At 42.6% G+C, this 18,841-nt stretch overlaps 2 protein-coding genes and 1 long non-coding RNA gene across 4 annotated transcripts in view; 2 read left to right on the top strand and 1 right to left on the bottom strand.

Annotated features, from left to right (window-relative positions):
- The window catches only part of LOC134858005 (uncharacterized), a 77,512-nt gene extending 77,193 nt beyond the window's left edge, over positions 1–319 (top strand). For both annotated transcript variants that reach the window (XR_010164914.1, XR_010164915.1), the window contains exon 2: positions 73–319. This is a non-coding gene — a long non-coding RNA (uncharacterized LOC134858005). The remainder of the gene's footprint in view (positions 1–72) is intronic.
- A 5,732-nt stretch (positions 320–6,051) lies between these two features.
- Positions 6,052–9,339, bottom strand: zic1 (zic family member 1 (odd-paired homolog, Drosophila)). The gene is given in 4 exon segments (XM_063912234.1): positions 6,052–7,053; positions 7,566–7,729; positions 8,084–8,645; positions 8,647–9,339. Coding segments are annotated over 4 exon segments (1,305 nt in total). The 5' UTR covers positions 9,028–9,339; the 3' UTR covers positions 6,052–6,855.
- A 3,351-nt stretch (positions 9,340–12,690) lies between these two features.
- On the top strand, positions 12,691–18,079 carry zic4 (zic family member 4). Its single transcript, XM_063912286.1, has 2 exons — positions 12,691–14,013; positions 16,947–18,079. The coding sequence occupies exons 1-2, from the start codon at positions 12,855–12,857 to the stop codon at positions 17,375–17,377; spliced, it is 1,590 nt and encodes a 529-aa protein (XP_063768356.1). The 5' UTR covers positions 12,691–12,854; the 3' UTR covers positions 17,378–18,079.
- Positions 18,080–18,841: the final 762 nt, after the last annotated feature.

Raw genomic sequence — 18,841 nt, 5'->3', positions numbered from 1 at the left:
TTTACAACAAACATGCGTCTCACCTCTCTGCACTGAAATAATAACCCTGCTTTGTTTTTCATTTTGTTCCAGGCGTGTTTACACTCCTCACATCCCTGTCAGAGGAGAGGTCAGCCCGGCTCCTGGAAGTGATGTGACCCTGTTACCGTGTTACCGCACGCGTTTTCATCCATTCTCACCTAGAGCACGTTGTGTCACTCCGTTACCCGGGATGTCAGGGAGAAGTGGACGTGAAATGGAACTGGGAGCTGCACACGGGTCGGGAATCTGGGATGGATGTCATATTTATTAAATAAAACGTGACACTTAAGCAATTTAAGTTCTGTCTGTAATGAGTGATTTTCATCCTCTAGTTGCTAATATTGTTTGCCTGCTAAGTGCACAGTCATACCAACACACACACAAGCTTCCAGATCTTTCTTGGCTCCCATCATCCCCCTCCCTCACGTCCTGCTGCTGCAGCTGGTGAAAAATATAACACGCCAGACTCACTGTTATGATGATACCTTACATTCCTCGTTCGGTTTGCCAAATTCCACTTTTAATCACTCTCTTTCTGAGATGCCAGGGTAATTATAAATGAGAGAGGTGGATCCCGTCAGGTGTGATTGAAGCGCTGCATCAGGAGGTGATTTGCTTCTGTTGTTGAGACCTATCAAAGACGTCAGACTGGGGAGTGTCTCTGCTAAGGTCAGTGGGAAACGTGCAGAGAGATGAGGAGACGTTTCTGTCCTTTGACGAGGGTCTTACAACCCGAACAACAAACAATTAGAAATGTGCGCAGTAAAAGTTCATTCTGCATGCAGCAGCCAGCTAACCAGAGGAAACGGGACTCCACTTTGTTTCCTTGCACACATGTTTTTAGCTAAAATGATTTACCCGGGAGGATAGATATTCATTTTCGTTCAAATATATCCGCGCTCACAACACGAGGCACGCTAAGCGACCCGTATTTATGCCTCTTGTCTCAACGATGAATATTTGGTCTGCAGCCCAACAGGAAAACAGTCGTGAATTGTAGGTAACCTAAAGACATCGTGTCTGTGCGGAGGACAGGGAGTTCATAAGAATCACTTCTTAATGTTTCTGACTGTGATTGCCAGCTGCAGCGGAGATCACTCTGACCGCTGGATCGAGTTTTTGTAGAGATTCAGAGTAAACCGTTAGCCAAAACCACCCAGAATCCAGTTAGAAACAAACCTGGATCTAAATGGGTTTGTTTTGGAAAACCATGTTCCTTTGACCTGATAAACACAATTGTGTTTTTGTGGAATTGGTGAGAACTCCTAAAACATCCAAATAGCAGGGAAATAATTTGTGTCTGCTACCAATTAAAACCGCCATATGCCACTTAAGCAGAAGAACAGTAAATGGATTAATTGGGACTCATTGTTAAACGTGAGGGGATACAAAGCATGCAACAGGAAGAAGCCCCAACATCCTGTTTTCAGCGCCGCCTCCCTCAGGGCCGCCTCATGATGCACACTGACACACACATCGGAGCGGACCAGTGGAAATCTGTCAGCCATTATCTTTGTCTGGTCATCCTTATTGTGAAATAATAAGTCATTATCAGAGTCATCAGATAAACAGATGTCGACAAGCTGCTCTGCAAGAGAGGAGACCCTCCATCTCCATCGAGCGGCGCATTAACACACACCATATGTGGCGCTTTCTTAACACATAAAAGGAAAACGTGGCCTAATTTTATCACGGCTGATGAAATGATTGAGAAAAAAACACTCTGATTTATACATTTTAAACAAAATGTTTGGCAAACGTTTGAAAACTGGTGTTACTGACAGCTCTCATGAATTAACAGCTTTATTTAAATTAGAAATGCTGCTGTTTTCATGTGTTTGTGTAACAACACTACTTATAACACAATATAATCATTTCTAAATATGCACAAGTAATAGGTTCCTAACTAGAGCTCTATTACACATTGTAATTTAATAATCATTAAACAGACAATTCATCTCTTTGAATTTCAAATGAAAAGAAAACGAGGTTCAACATTTTTAAATAAATGTGTACTGACCCTTTAAGGGGTTAAAACAGGGATTTTGGAACCAGTGGGTTGCTGGTTTAACCTACTGGATTTAAGGGCAAACTCTACTCTTCCTACCACTGACATAATGTAAGCAGAACGCTTGGCAAACATTTTGGAAACTGCTGTCACTGAATGTCATTAACAGCTTCATATAAATGATAAATGATGCTGTTTTTTAGTGTTTGTAAACACAAGTGCGATCTGCATTTCAAATTAAAATACATTTCATCAGATTCAAAATAGCTACTGGCCCTTTAAGGCAATTCAAAAGGGGTTCAGAAGCAGATTTTGGAACCTTAGCTCATAAATTGCTGGTTCCACATCCTGGATTTACCCTTCCGAGGTGCCTTTGAGCAACACCTTTCGCCACAAAAGCAGCTCTCCTGTCACACAGCTAATTGGAGGAGATCTGAATTTCAAATGAAGAGAAATACAACATGTCGAATTGTGTTTTCTGTTGTAAATAAAAAAGAATGACGTACTGGCCCTTTAAGGGGTTAAAGGCGAGATTTTGGAACCGGCATCTTCTCGGTTGCTGGTTCCTGGATTTAGGGGCCTACCCTACCGAGGTGCCCTTGCGCAACACCTTTCCCCCCACTATGGCAGCTTAATTGGAGAGGCCTCATTTAGCCACACGTCAGAGGGGACGCGACAGCACCGTGTCAGCGCCTCCACAAATCTCCTGCACGCGCTCCACCTAATAGCATGTCAGAGGGACCGATGCACCGGGGTCACCGGGAACCGATGCCTCACTATAACGAGCCTCTCTCTGCAAACCGGGGCTGCGACTGCGGTGGCAAAACGGAGATTAATGTCCCAATCAGGGGGGAGGTTAAGTAAAAGAAGAGCCGGGAACTGCGCGAGCTGCAGGCTGAGATCTCAGGGAAATATACATTACGTCAGTGTGCATTTATTTACCATGTTTTCCGGTTTTAAAATACAAATCTAAGGGATGTGGTTTTAAAAATAATAACAGAGACTTTATATAGTGGCATGCAATCAATTTTAGGATTGTCAGTGTATAAGATGTAATTTAAATACGAGTTTAAAGATGATGATGGGATATTTACACATATTTAAATGTAGATAGTACTTGCATATATAGAGGATCAGAATGGAGTTCACATGATAAGATAGTAAGAGGGTACGGTTTAATTGGAATAGAGATTACAGTGGGATATTTACACACACTTAAATACAAAAACTGCTTATTTTGCTGCCTTTGTTTGCTCAAATAAAACCCAACTTCAAAGGAACAGAATCACTCTTTTCCTACAGATTGTAAATCATGTTCCTGCAGAATAAAAACATCGATGTCTGATCTTAGTATGCTAACTTGGCCGTCCTGTGTGGATGGATTGCTCCATTACCCAGAGTCTGGCTATTAAATCGCTTTATGGCTGCAAATACGACAGGGTTTCTTGAAGGCGTTTTCAAACGTCTGCATGCCAATAAAGTAAAGTGGCCTTGACTTGGATTTGACCTTTTCCTTTTTTGCATTGGGTCTCTCAAACTCAGCAGATGCTGCAGGATTTTGCAGGACTTCCACTATGGTGCGTTTTTAAACAGTTAAAAATAGATATCACATGTCCTCCTTCTCTCACAGGCCGGAAACCTAATAGTTAAACCCAACTGCAAATGTTTAACTTATTGATTTAGTTCTCAGTGAGTGACGGCAGCTGGGCATGCAGATCAGAGTCTGGCACTGGCATGGGCACCTCATCCATCAAACAGCCCGGATTAATGCTTTACTCTAATCTTGGACTCAGAAATATCCCACAAATGTTGTTTCTTTTAAAGCAAATATGGAAGACGAGAAAACTGGAGTTAGAAAAGAAGCTCAAACAAAAAATGCAAAATGAGATCCATAGTTGCCGCCACTACTTCATGTGATTTGTATACTATCCTATATGTGTTTCTGCTATTGTTATATATTGTTTAGAGCATTTTATGTTGAGTATTATTTGTGGTTCATCTCCTCTCTACTGTATAGACGTGCTGCAGTTTATTGCTTTTATTTTATTATGTTTCATTTCCACCTTTAAAGATTTTAAGATTGCTTTCTAACACATTCTTTTCCCAGTGTTGGATCAATAAAGTACCTATCCATCTAGCTATCTAAAACAAGACTAGGACTATCATTTTGCCAAAGCATGCATGGATTTACTGTCAGAAAACACAGATAATTCAGACTTTTAACCCGCGTAAAAACCACCATGCAGACAGCCTCTGATGCAGCTATGCTGTGTATAATGAGTATCTAAAAATGAAGCTCAACAAAAAAATGCACAATGAGATCCAGAGCTGCAGCCACTATTGCATTAAAACGAGACTAGGAACTTTTGCCACAGCATGCATGGGTTGACTGTCAGAGAACACAGATAATTCTGACTTTTAGCCGAGTAAAAACACCAAGCAGCCTCCATGCTGATATGTGAAGCCGCTATATGCTCACACTGTCTACCTTGGTAACACACACGTCAGGCTCGGTTTACTGGCCACAAGTGCTGCTGATAAATATTCATGAAGCCGGCGCCTGCGCTTTCCCAATATCTGAGTGTTTGTCATTTCCAGACTTGCGCGTAAACACATTTAAAGTGGATGTTTCTCCTGTTTGATCTGCCCTCTCTGTAGCTGTGATGGCACACGCGCTGCAGCCTGTCGTCGACTGCTCTGGTTTTTACGAGCATTTTATTTTCGATACCGTGTGTTGGTTCAGTGTAAAGCAATACGACAGGAAGTGGAAATTAAACAGCAGTGGAGGTGCATGCTTTGCATTCTGCCGTGTGGACACGTTAAAGCAGCTTAAAGATGTCTCTGCAGGGAAATACAAAATAAGGCACCAATACAAATAAAACGCAGGGCAGTTTTTTTAGAGTGGATTGTAAATCCGAATTTTTACATTTAAATTGTTTCCTCAAGTTCAGATGTTGAATAAACCGATTTTAGGTGCATTTGTCAATTTAAATATGGCGTATGGACGATCCAAACCACATGAGATTTTACACATCCACTCTAAACTATTTATATTTCCAGAAACATGTGAACATTTGTCTTTAAAGTGACTTTTCTGAAACGAATTCGCTGGGCGTGGAGCCTGTGTTCCTGCAGCAGCAGACAGTGTTAAATAGAGTCGAAAAAGTCATTTTATTACCATCCTTCATTTATCTCAAAATCTAATAGTCCGTGAAAAGAAAATATGAATACATTTCAATACATTTCAGCAAATCATCTAAGATGGTGGATGTGTTTTTTTTAAAAACTGGAAACACCCCCCCACACACACACACATACACACACACACACACACACACACACACACACACACACACACACACACACACACACACACACACACACACACACACACACTGCATGTGCTGGTGCCTTTTTCTCGATTAAAACGTGGGTCTCTTGCAGCAGCAGTCCTGACAGATCGTGCAGAGTTAACCATGATCACTGCTGATGTGATCTCTGCCTAATGGGCCGGTCAAGCTGCAGCAGGAACAATGAGGGGCCACACTGACTCCTCAGCTTTCCCTCAATCTATGAAATCCGACAAACGCGAAGAAAAAAACAACAACCCCGAAAATAAATTAGATTTGAAAATTAGATTCCCGAACAATTAAGTAACGCAAAGTATCCCGGGATACACCGAGGAACAACCGCCGTGATTAATCGATTTAATCTGCACGTTACTGCAGGGCAAAGAGGAGCATGTTCATCCTGGATAAACAGAAGGGTGGATTTACTTCTTACTGACTGTCAGGGGAAGTGGTTTAAAATGCACACACTCTTGCAAAAAAGCATGCACACACACACACACAGCGAAGAGTTCCAATTATTGGTGCAAATATGAATTGAATGGAAACTAATTGTGATCATAGTAAGAAAGTTAGTTTTAGTCTGCAGATAATTATGATATAAAAAACCCATTAGTTTCACACAGTCTTGAGATCAATAACCTCCAACGCATTGCATTATTTTTAATCCTTTAATATAGTACGAAATGTATCCAAACATTTTTTTGTAAACTAAATTTTACATACGAGCGAATTTCTCCATAAATACCGATCATTTCTAACACGGTCCTTTACATGCGGATAAATATGGAAAATTGAGCTACTTACATGTAATAATACTTCCTTTCAGACAAAGCAATTGACAGAGATTTTATATTTATCACGTACATAAACAGATTGACACGGAATTTCAGGCTTTCACTACACGATTTATCGACATGACATTAAATAACAACAATGATACTGTGCTACTCAAACTGGACCTGGACGAAAATGTTGCACTGATAGGCTACAAAAGCACATTAATACTAAGAGTCGCTTAGGTCGACGTGTAGACTGTAGTAATACGGAATAATTCACATTTGGTTCACAACTATAACATTCTTTTCAATGAAGTCTATTCATCGCAATATTCTTAAAACCATCTCCATATATCTAGGGACCAACATTTTTCACAAATTCCCTTAAACTGTGATATTTACAAAATAAAATATTACATTTTTTTAAATTCCCAACGTGGTGAAATCCTTATGTACAAAAAAAATTCAGGCCTCTACCCGGAGATAGCATGCTTTTTCTGAGCAGTAAAAATAAAGGAATACTGAAGGGGGGGGGGGGGGGGGGTAAAGTGGGTGCTCCTTGCTTCCTTTTAGTCCATGCATTTCTCTCGTTAAATGATCCTCCCGTGTTTTCTCAGTCCACTCTTATAAAGTCTTTGAATCCAAGAGTGTTTTTTATTCTGCAGTCTTTCGTGGGGCTTTTTTTTTGTTGCAAAAATATTTACACGTACCATTCATTGAAATTTGACGACAGCGTGCTGTGGCTGGTTGTGTGGTGGACTGCTGAGGCTGCTGGTGATATGGAGCTGCTGCTCTGGTTCTCTGTGGACGGGGACACTATAGTGGGGGGGGTGGACGACTCGTACCCTGAACTGGCTGCAGGAGAGGGCTGCGGCGCTGGATTGCTGGATTCGTGGACCTTCAACAATAAGACAGAGATTATGAAAAAAGCATCCTGCATTGGCTGGTTTGTCTCGAGTTTTTGCAGAAATATAAAACACAATTATAGTTTGGATTATAGCTTTTCTTCTAATCTAGGGCCGCAAAAATATCTCCCAAAAGTTGTTTTATTTAACCAAATATGGTATGCTATTTTTAATTAAAAAGAAAGCTAAAAAAAAAAATGCTAAATGAGATCCAGAGTTGTTTTGCATTAAAAACAGGACTATCATTTTAAACGTTTGCCCTTATACTAAAGCATGGTTAGAAAACACAGATTAAAAAAGACCCCTTTAAAGTGTAAAATCACCATGAAGGAATACTGATTTTTAACACGTGCTAAAAATCCCCAAATATCATTATTTGCATTGATCTGATTTATCGGTGCAAAGGGAATAAATGTTTTCGATTTAACCTCTTTTCAATTCTAATTTCCAGCTGTGGAATACCATTAAAAAATAAAACCATTGCGAATATTAAATCCATTTTTACCTTCATGTGTTTTCGCAGGGAGCTGGGGTGTGTGTAGGACTTGTCGCACATTTTGCACAGATAGGGTTTGTCCGACGTGTGGACGTGCATGTGTTTCTTGCGGTCACTGCTGTTTGCAAACCTCCTGTCGCAGCCTTCAAACTCACACTTAAAAGGCTTCTCACCTAAATACAGAAACAAAAAACACAACGTTTAACACTGGGTTTTTAAAATGACACCGTATTGTATTTAAGTAAACAATGCAGAGGAATTAAAAGACCGGCTATTTCTACTTTTAAATATCACAGACAACTCTAGTCACTTACACACTGCTAAGTAATTGCATTAAGCCGTTGAGGCTCGCAGATTAATTAATGTAATCACATTTACACCCTGAACATAAAATATAAGGACTTTAAAAATATCCATCCCAACAATGCACTGAATTTCATGCGAGTTAGAGGCTGCCTAGTAAATAATACACCGAATTGCATGCATTTTTCGGTGGGATTTGTGCAGTAAAAAGCGTGCAGTCTTACCGGTGTGAGTCCTTTTGTGGATTTTTAGATTTTCCGATCGAGCGAACACTTTGCCACAGCCCGGGAACGGACAGGGAAACGGCTTCTCTCCGGTGTGTACTCTGATATGATTCACAAGTTTGTATTTGGCTTTGAATGGCTTCCCTTCTCGGGCGCATTCCTCCCAGAAGCAGATGTGGTTCGTCTGTTCGGGTCCCCCCACATGCTCCACCGTCAGATGGGTCACCAGCTCGTGCATGGTGCTAAAAGTTTTGTTGCACGACTTTTTGGGGTTCGTCAGCTGCTCCGGCTCGATCCACTTGCAGATGAGCTCCTGTTTGATGGGCTGCCTCATGTATCGGAAGAAGGCCCCTGCCCCGTGGTGCGCGGCCATATTCATGTTCATGGGGCCGTAGCCGTGCAGCTGGGTCGATGCGTAATGGTCGGACCTGGGGCTCGTAACGTGGCCATACTGGTCTGCACGTCCATACATGTCCCCCGTGAAGCCCAGCCGCATTTGGCTGTTGACCACGTTGGAGGACGCGTGGTTTTGCTCGTGGAGCCCCGGGAAGAGCAGGTGCCCCCGCCGCATCCGAGTGTCCATGTGGCCCTGCGAAACTTCCGGAGGCGAACAAACTGTGCTGCGCGCCGGTGGCATCCCCGAAACCCCGATTTCTGAACAGAAAGTCCCTGGTGGAGTTGAAGGTGGAGTAAGAGTGGCTCGGATGGTGGTGGTGTCCCAGTGCGGCGGCTGCGTACCCGGGCGCCTGGGAGGAGAACGCCGTCTGTCCGGAACCAATATCGTGGGAGCTGTGGTTGATTTTGAAGGCGCCCATCCCATCCGCGAAGGGATTGATCCCCAACGCCACTTCTCTCTCCGTGACTTCGCCTGTTGAGTGATGCCGAGAGGAGCCGAAAGTAGTGACTCCTATGGTGGGGTACTGCGGTCCCGCGTCCAGGAGCATCTTCAGTCTACACGAGCCGAGACGACTGAGAGCAGAAATCAAAAAATCACGCACAGATATTCTTCCTCCCCCCTCTTCTCTCTATCTCTTGGAGCTCTCTCGACTGAGCAAACTCTCAAATCCACAGATTCTCTGTTTACTTTCTAAGACGCGAGGAATTCCCCTATACGGCTCATCCGATGCAGAAACATGTATACATGCACTATTGTCTTTTGCGGTTTATCTTCCTGTGGCGCGACTTTCACCTCCTCAGTCAGGCGGTGAGCTCTAGACTGATAGTCGCAATCATTCCTGCAGATAAATGAATTGAAAAGACAACACAGTCCAGCCCTGATGAATGGGAGAGGAGGGGAGGTGGTCATGTGACCCCGGAGCTACGCACTCATTGGATGAGCTCCTTTCCCCCCAATAACATCCACTCACCAAATAACAATCCACGGTGCCGGGCCCACACTTCTATTGGCCTCTTTGCATCATCAATCCCAGATATTGTGAGATTGCTGACTGTGGATTTGGTTAAAAGGCTGAATAACAGCAAAACAAAAGTTGAGAAGCGCGAGACAATGAGGGGCCTCGTAGAGAGTCAGAGCACGTTTCCACAACACAACAGCTCATAGAGAAAATGTGTCAGGTTGTCTTTGTTAAGCTGGGCATTAGATCACCTAGAAAACACATTTCGGTGGTGTAATTGGTAACGTGTATGTACAATTAAGCACTTTCATCCATTTATTTATCTATCTCTATATATAGCATTTGATAAATAAACAAAGACTATGTCAGGAGCATAAATAAAGACAATAATTCAATATGTTACAACTCTAATGGCTCTGACATGATGGTAAACCAGCCTTATATTTTCTCATGTGTCAATGAGACATTTGGAGGTTTTAATCTGATATCTGCCAACTGTCATCACTCTCTAGTTTCATTTCGAAGTGATCCAAACACTGCTGTGTTTCTCTGCTGTGTGTGTGTTTTTGAAGTTCCTCAGCCTCGAACACAATGTCTCTGCGCCCACTGGAGCTCACGCCAGTGGAACATCTGTGCTTTAGATTTCCACATCACCATCATGCTCACCAGCGCCCCGCGACCATAAAGGTTACACTGTATATAGGCCAGGATTTGACTGGGATGCACCGGTGTTCCTAACGTATCCATCACGAATTTTTGGCTGCAGTGCTTGTGCAATTTACTCATATATTTTGCAGGCCGGTGATGCATGGCCTGTGTGTAAAACGTTGTGGGTTGTCGAAGTTATCAAGTGGGATTTGCGGCGCTCTCTGCAGGAACCTCCGGCTGCTGGAGTTCAAAGCCACATGCACAGACGTGCCGGGCGAACCATTAAAATATCTGCTTGGCTACTAGGCTAGTCCTTACACAAGGCTTTCTCCAAGTCAGTCTTGGGAGACCAGGCAAAGAGGGGACGTTTTGTTGTTCTCAACTTAGCAAGTACACCCGGCGTTTCTAGGTATAGCTCACTGCTCTGCTGTGCACACATTTGGAGGGATCTCTCTCAACAGGTGGACAAGGGTAAGCGCGGCATATTGTTGAAAATGATAGGAAAAGGAGCGAGTCAAGACTGGAGGTCATGTTAGAATTTCAAAGAAAGGCTAAATTAGGAAATATGTGCCAAGAAAAAAAAGTTGTTGGAATTGTGAATAACTTCTGGAGTAAATGCGTTCGGAGTATTTGTAAAATGACATGCGTAAAATGAAGGGACCTAATTAGCATGTACGTGCCTTTATCCCAAGGAAACGCTACTATAGGATTATAAATAGCTACCTGGAGCGTGTGTAAGATTTACAGTGGGAAAAACTAAACAAAAGCCGCAAAAATCAGAGTTTTAGGAGAATCTGTATGCATCGTTCTGTGTGTCCTGTAACTCCCCTGTTTACTTGTCTCCCAGAGTGAGTGCGTGCACAACGTGGCCCAGAAATAGCACCTGAAAGTTTTGCATTACGCTGTTGCTATGATGCCTCCGAGGGCCACAGCTGAGAGTGAACCCCACCGTAAGGGCATTTAATAAACATCTTCACGTCTCCAAATATTGACTCACTGCCTAACGTGCTGGATATGACGCTGTCAGCCACGATTCTGACGAGTCAATTCACACACAAAATATAGCTTGTAATTCAGTCTTAGATTTGTTTTCGTACAAACCAATATTACAAGCGATGTGTTTATAATTATTATTTAGCATATTCAGTTAATTAGTCTAAATCGTAAAACTACACACTCCAGAAACACATGCTCGTAATATCGCCAGTTTATTTTCTCATGAACGAAAATGTAGAATAGAAAAGTGTGAGTGGGTTCAGACACTGACAACAAATTAAGAATAACACATTTCATTTGTGACATCAAAGTGTTCAGCTCTGCATCTGACCTTCTTTAAGGACGCTGCAAGCAGTCATTTATTTTTGTCTTCAACTACAAAGATAATGCAGTCCACCCCCGCCCCGCCCCGCCCCCCCCCCCCCAAACGTACTATAATATAATATTTTAAATAAACCTAGATTAGAATTTAAAACTATGACAATACATTGTTCTAAATTCTCTCGAGTTTTATGTTTGGAGGTCCATGTTAGTTACAGAGACAGAACATGTCCACCGTGCTGCAGATATATATTCGTGCACAGAAACACCCCAAAAATGTTTGGCCACACATTTGGTTTTTAAAACAGTTTGTCGCCTCATGGTTTAAAAAAACAACAATTATAAATTATAGGGTATCCTGTTATGATCCATAAATACAAATATTTCTTTTCTCAAACATGAAGCAGAACCAAATATTATACTTTGTAGGATAATATTTTAGTAACCGATACTTACACACACGGTTTTATTTTCAACTTTAGTCTGCGATGGCACCACCTCCTGTGACCTTCATCTGCTGCCGTCCAGGGTCTAAAGCAAAATTACCCCGGATCATAACAACAGGTCCCGTCCATTACTTTTTTTCCCCCCTCGGGACAATGGCCGCAGCTCGCCCTATTCACACTGACTGCACACACGGATCCCACCGAGCAGAGCACGGAGTCAACACTGCGGTACGCGCGGAGGAGCGACCGGCTGGATATGTGAATGTGGGGATTTTATGAAAACACCTATTAATGATTTCTACTCCGGACTATTTCATACACCCACGTGGACTTTCCTTTCGTTAAGTGGACAAGTTTCTCGCCGCTGACACCGATCTTTTTACGTGCGTAAAGCTGTGCGTAAAGTTGTCCCGCAAACGTTACGGAGAGAAAATGAAGATATCACTGCATTATTTATGATCCTTAAAACTTTTTGTACTAACAATATGCATACTCTAGCGAGGCAGGCTGTTTTGTAATTGCATAATCAAAGAGGGGGAAATGGCTCTTTCATAGCCGTGCAGCTTTTGTCCACTGCGACAAAAGAGACGACTGTATATCTGGATCAACTTTTTAGCACTTTTATTGTACAATAACCTTTGCATAACAACTATTTTTCTAAAGCGTTGCCTGAGGCACTGCGCATGCGTGGTGGCTGCTTGCTGTCACTAAGACATTTTTCTTCACGTTGGAAACTGTCACTGCTGACGTCAATCACCGAGCTCTGACCAATTAGAGCGCGGGGTGATTGTTTAGCTCCACGGGCTGCAGCGCCTACCATGAATCTCTATTCAGTATCAAAGCGTCCTGCTGCTGCCTCTCAACCGAATGGGATTCCATGTAGTCTGCAGATAGACTTAACTTTCTAAAGTCTTTTTTCTTTATTTTTTTCACTGCGATTAAAATATATTTGTCATCATCATTATTATTTTGCCTGCTGTCAAGTTATTCTAAAATTAGGAAGTAATGAGCGTGGATGCACTGGGAAGCCCCGTGATGGACCCTACGTTTTCCAAACGGAACACGGCGCTGAGATTAGTTGACTTGGCAGGGGCTCACCACCATCACCATCATCACCACCATACCCCTCAGAGCGTGACAGGCTTCCCGGGGTTCAGCAGCCATCCACACTCAATGGCTCACTCGCACCCTGGGGAGATTACTGCGGAACCCCGCCTGGGGCCGAGTCCATTCGGGCCAGAACACATGGGGCACTCCGCGGCCCTCAAAATCAGCCCAGCCCATCATTATCCCCACCACCATCACCACCACCACAATCATCATATGGCAGGCCACAGTGAAGTGGTCTCCAGTCAAACGGGAGCTTTTGGCCCGGTTCAGGCGACATCGGTCCCCTATCCTATGTCTCACCCGGCCCAGGCTCTATCCGCAGGCAGGGACTTCCTCATCCGGAGAGATCTGACAGCTCAAGCCATGCCCGTGCTGACCGACCAGTCTGCCGGTTCAGCCTCTCACCACGGAATGTTTGTCTCAACAACAGGTAGCTATCCCGGACACTATGGTCACCACCCTGACGCTGGGAACCTCTTCTCCGGACTCCATCACGACCAGTCTTCGAGCGGATCCCCGGGTGGCCAAGCGTTGAATGGACAAATACGGTTAGGACTACCTGGAGAAATGTACGTTAGATCTGATCACTTGAGTCAAGTGACAAGCTCCAGGGCTGATCCTTTCTCCGCCTCGCCGCTGCATGGCTACGGTGGTCTAAATCTGAACATGAATCTGAGCGCGCACCACCACCACCACCACCACGGAGCCGGTGCCTTCTTCCGTTACATGAGGCAGCCGATAAAGCAAGAGCTCATCTGCAAGTGGCTCGAGCCGGAGCTATCGCCGAAAAAACTTTGCTCCAAAACTTACAGCACCATGCACGAGCTGGTTACGCACGTGACGGTGGAGCACGTCGGAGGACCGGAGCAGGCGAACCATATCTGTTTTTGGGAAGAGTGTCCGAGGGAAGGCAAGCCTTTTAAAGCCAAGTACAAACTTGTAAATCACATCCGAGTGCACACCGGGGAGAAACCGTTTCCATGTCCCTTCCCTGGCTGTGGGAAAGTGTTTGCAAGATCGGAGAACCTTAAGATCCACAAAAGGACGCACACAGGTCAGTAGCTGAATATATTCATACAATTAAATGGAGGAATGACATTGTGAAGTTGCATGTGAAAAAAAAGCTAATTTAGCCAGAAGTGGATAATCTCAGTCGATTTTAAATGACTTTTAATTTCATTTTACTTTCTGATGTGGCATGGTGATTAATCAGTGTGTGCAGCTGATGGATCAGCCTGCAGCAGCTCCTGCATGTCCACCTGTTTGTCGCGAGGTGCATCAGTGCCTGCAAGTTTTTTTGCAAAACGCTGAGGTTTGGGATTACGGTACAGCTCACTCAGGCGTTTGACGGTTCAACCTCTTGTTTACACCACAGCACAAAGACTGAGGCCCAGCCAGCTCCTGTCCATGCAGTTTAGTGCAGAGGCAGACATGAGTGACAGCAGAGAGGGATCTTCATGTCCAGAGTGGCTGATATGATGATGATGATGATGATGATGATTGTATAGCCAGTTGTTACCTTTTGCATGTGGCTTTATTTCCACCCATAATAATAATAATAGCTCGTTGGATGCATGAGTATTAAAGATGCAAGAAAGGAATACGTTGTATTTTGCATATTGAGTATTTAGCCTCTACATGTCCAGTGTGGATGATATGATGGTGATTTTTTTATAGCCAATTGTTAGCTTTTTAAAAATAACAATAGCTGGTGGGATTCAATATTACAATTGAAGCTACACAGAAGGAAGAAGCTATATTTTGCCTACATGTTCTGTAGTATTTTAAGCCCTTTATTAGCTTCAGTTGCAGAGTGCTATGATTGCATGGTAACTCTTTCAGCCTTTAGCCAAAGCAACAAGTTGACAAGTGCAGACGGCTGGAATAATTCACCAACAGGTTGGCAGAGCTGTATATGATGACTGGTGTGTGTGTGTGTGTGTGTGTGTGTGTGTGTGTGTGTGTGTGTGTGTGTGTGTGTGTGTGTGTGTGTGTGTGTGTGTGTAATGCAGCAGCCATGACTTAGTTTTTAAGCAACATATAATGGTGCACATTTGGCTGCTGGCCACTGTGTCCCAGTGACGTGCTGGGGAGCTAGTGAGGGGAAAATAAAGGCCTCAAAATGTCGAGTCACACTTTGTAAATGCAGACTACATTCCTCTCCCTCGGCCCCCTCTGCTCCACTTCTGCTCCCTATGTATTATTCATGTAATTTGCTCACATTACCTAAGTACAAATCTGTTAAATTATTTCTGTGTGTTGACTCCCGAGGGGCCTGGTCTTTGGGATCATGTTTAAAACCTATCCCAAAGTGTGGTTATGTGTGAGCTGCCCCTGGGGTCTGTTCCTCCAGCTTTCTTGTACTACACTAATATCCTTGATTGGCTCTCTCAACCCAACAGCTGAAGGTCAAATTGATATTCAACCCGCAAGTGTAATTAGACAGAGGCAATTACATATTCTCAAAAGCTTTAATCGGAGGAGAAAAATCAGCAGTGGATGATTTCCGTGTAATTTATTCACACTGTCTTTTTTTTCTTTTTGCCTTGTCATAATCAGGTAGGAACACTTGTTATTAAGATGCAAAATGAGAGCCAGTCCAACACGCAGGCTTCAGACAGCACTCAGGAGGTGTAGCCTGCAGTGGAAATACTTTCATTTATCATGTTTTCAGTTGGTTTTAGGCCTGCTACGTCTGCGCTCATAGCTTGTCTGTTTTGACGTATGTAGACCCAGGTATAGACGCAGGACAGTGGGGGTTCAGCCTCCTGTTTACACCAGGCTCCTTTAAAGTGCATGGGGGGGAGGAAAACGTGTGTTTACTGTAATACTGTAAATACAAAATATGTGTAAATACAATTATAAATAGGTGGCTGTAGTAAAACCAGCTTTTTATATAGATATATTTTTGGACACATATTCAAACTCATGTATGCAAATGGTGCTTTGAAGAGAATTTCAACATTTGAGATACTAGATGGTCCTATAAAATAAGAAAACACAACGCCTGAGGGTGATCAAACATTTAACATCTGTAATAACGTGAAAAAAAACCATGTGCATATGAAATTATATTTGAAAAATAGAAGAATCACAGTGGCTGTCATTTATAGAATATTTATATATATAGATATTGTTGTATTTTTGGGTCACATATTTGAGCCCTTGTGTGCAAGTGGTCCACATTGTTGGAACACTTAGAGAGTTTTATCTACAAGTTGCAAGAGTGTCTCATAAAGTGCATGTTGGGGGGGAGCGAAGTGTTTATTGCAGTACTGTAAATACAAAATATGTTCAATTATATTTAAAACATTTAGAAAAAAATCTCTAAGTGGCTGTAGTTATAAAACATCTAACGCCTAAGGGCGAACATATTTAAAATGTGTAATTCATTGATTTATTTACAGGTCACATATTTGAGGCTATGTATGCAAGCGGTGTTTTAGTGGAATTGTTGTCTCATAATAAATCTGTAACATATTGATTTATGTGTTAAGGTCACCCTCACATTTAGAGAGTTTTACTATCAGACATATACAAGGTGCAAGATTGTGTCACCAAAATAAAATCTGAATCGCTGAAGGTGAACATTACATATTTAAAATGTGTCATTTATTGATGTATATTTCTCCATCACATATTTGAGGCTATAAATGCAAGTGGTGTTTTAATGAGGAGTTAAACATTAGAGATAGTTTCAAACATGTACAAGTGGCAAGATCGCAAAATATAATACCGGAGTAAATACAGTTATAAACTAAAAAGAAAGACCATAGATGAAAGAGTTGCTGTAATTATACCAGTTTTATATCCAGTATTTTATTTTAGGGGAACGTATTTGAGCCCATGCATGCAGGTGGTGTTTTTAAGAGAATTTAAACCTTACTTTCAAACATCTGAAGCTGTAGATAACACACTGCCCGAGGGGGAACATCCCACATTTAAAATCTGTAGTTATTGATTTATATTCTACTTTTGTGTCACCAGGTGAGAAGCCCTTCAAGTGTGAGTTTGACGGCTGCGACCGACGCTTCGCGAACAGTAGTGACCGGAAGAAGCACTCACACGTGCACACCAGCGATAAGCCCTACAACTGCAAAGTGCGAGGCTGCGATAAATCCTACACACACCCCAGCTCCTTGCGGAAACACATGAAGGTGCACTGCAAGTCCCCCCCGCCCAGCTCCGGGTACGAGTCCTCCACGCCGTCCCTGGTATCCCCCTCGTCGGACATGGGCCGGGAGCCAGGGTCCTCCTCGGAGCCGGTGGGAGCCTCCCAGCCGGCCAATCTAAGTGAATGGTACGTGTGCCACAGTTCAGGTGCCAGTGGTGTCCAAACACCCCCCAGTGGGGCCTCCACACCAGACCCCTCAGACGAGCCACCTTACAGGAACCAAGAGCCGAGGGACGCGTTTTAATCTGGACTTGAACGCATCATTGACGCGTTTAAATCTGGACTTGAACGCATCATGGACACATTTTGAAAGCCTCACTGTTCTAAACGGCTTGGCTGCGGTGCCTATACGCCTCTTGGAAGAGCTACCCAACATTTGGAAGGTGCAGACCCTAAAGACGTGCTAATTTCCAGGCACTCTAAAAATATATATTTTGAAAGCTCAGCTGTTTAAAAGCTTGGCTCGGTGCCTGACGGTCCACTTGTGGAGAGTCGTGTAAATCCCGTTAGACTGTTCATGTGGTATTTTTATTAGGCTATAGGCATGTTGGTGTACAATTATTTTGTAAATTCAATATGTTTTTATTTATTTTTCAATCTGATATTGAAGGGAATTTTTTGTATTATCGAACCAAAGTGCATGTTTCAATTCGGAGGGAAAAAAATGTACATTTGTAAATTTTGTAAGTTTCGATGTGTTGGTGTTTGCAGTTATTTGTACAAATCGTTTGTATGTTTATTTTTTCCCCATGTGTGCAGAAGGCTCAACAATTTGAACTGTTTCATACGCCTGCAGTATTTGATATACGACCGTGAAATTATAAATGTTTTATCAAAGTGGGCATTTTGTGATTTTGTATCTTTGTCGTCAATATAAATATATATTTTTTCTTTTGTTTTTTTGTTGGAATATCTGAAAACGAACGGCACTCAAAACGCGTACCGAATTGCCTTGTAATTTGTGAGTATTTTGAATAAATCTTGTATGACTAAAGTGAAACTGTGCTGAGCCTTCCGGGTCTATGTGGGGATTTACAGCCGGTTCTCAATTATCTTTACTGGGGGGGAACATGTGCTCAATATGTCTTGTTTAAAAAGAATATTTCAATTTAAAAGCAGCTTTTTGTAGCAATTAAAAATCTACTTTTAAGGAAATACATATGATTGTAAGTTAAATTTCGCTCCTCGTGCAAACTTCTTGCAGTCGTGGCTGAGTTTGATGAATTTCTGCAATATTCTGATCCAGACTTCAAAGAGCTTTTTGCACAAAGAGCTATTTTTTTTTTCACGACGGTGAATCCTCATGGTGAATTAAGATTTCTAAAGCAATAGCCAAGTCAAACTCAAATGATATGGGGCCAAGTCCGTGGACTCAAAAGCCCACTCTAAAGAATGTAATATTTGCTGCCCATGGGGTAGGAAACGGTAATCTGTGTCCTTTATACTGCAGACGAGGGGCAGAATAAAGAGGAAAAATATATTCTTTTGCTGGCTCTACTTTACGACAATCAAAGGAGAAGCCGCTAAAAACCATAATAGACTCGCATTGTTGGAAGGTCGAAGTGCTCAAAAGTAATCATATTTCAGAAGTGAAATACGTAAAACCATAAAAGACGTGGTGCCTAATGATAACCACACGGTACACGCCGAAATTAATTGAATATATTGTAAAACAAAACGTGTAAAACAAGGTTTGAAAAAGCAGGAA

Source organism: Eleginops maclovinus, chromosome 21 (assembly GCF_036324505.1).
Source record: "Eleginops maclovinus isolate JMC-PN-2008 ecotype Puerto Natales chromosome 21, JC_Emac_rtc_rv5, whole genome shotgun sequence".
Taxonomy (NCBI): Eukaryota; Metazoa; Chordata; class Actinopteri; order Perciformes; family Eleginopidae; genus Eleginops; species Eleginops maclovinus.
This window is presented reverse-complemented; position numbering and strand designations above follow the sequence as displayed.

Coding starts and splice junctions, on each gene's coding strand:
- zic4 (XM_063912286.1), top strand. CDS start 12,855: ATGAGCGTGGATGCACTGGGAAGCCCCGTGATGGACCCTACGTTTTCC. Junction 14,014..16,946: donor CCACAAAAGGACGCACACAG/GTCAGTAGCTGA, acceptor TTGTGTCACCAG/GTGAGAAGCCCTTCAAGTGT.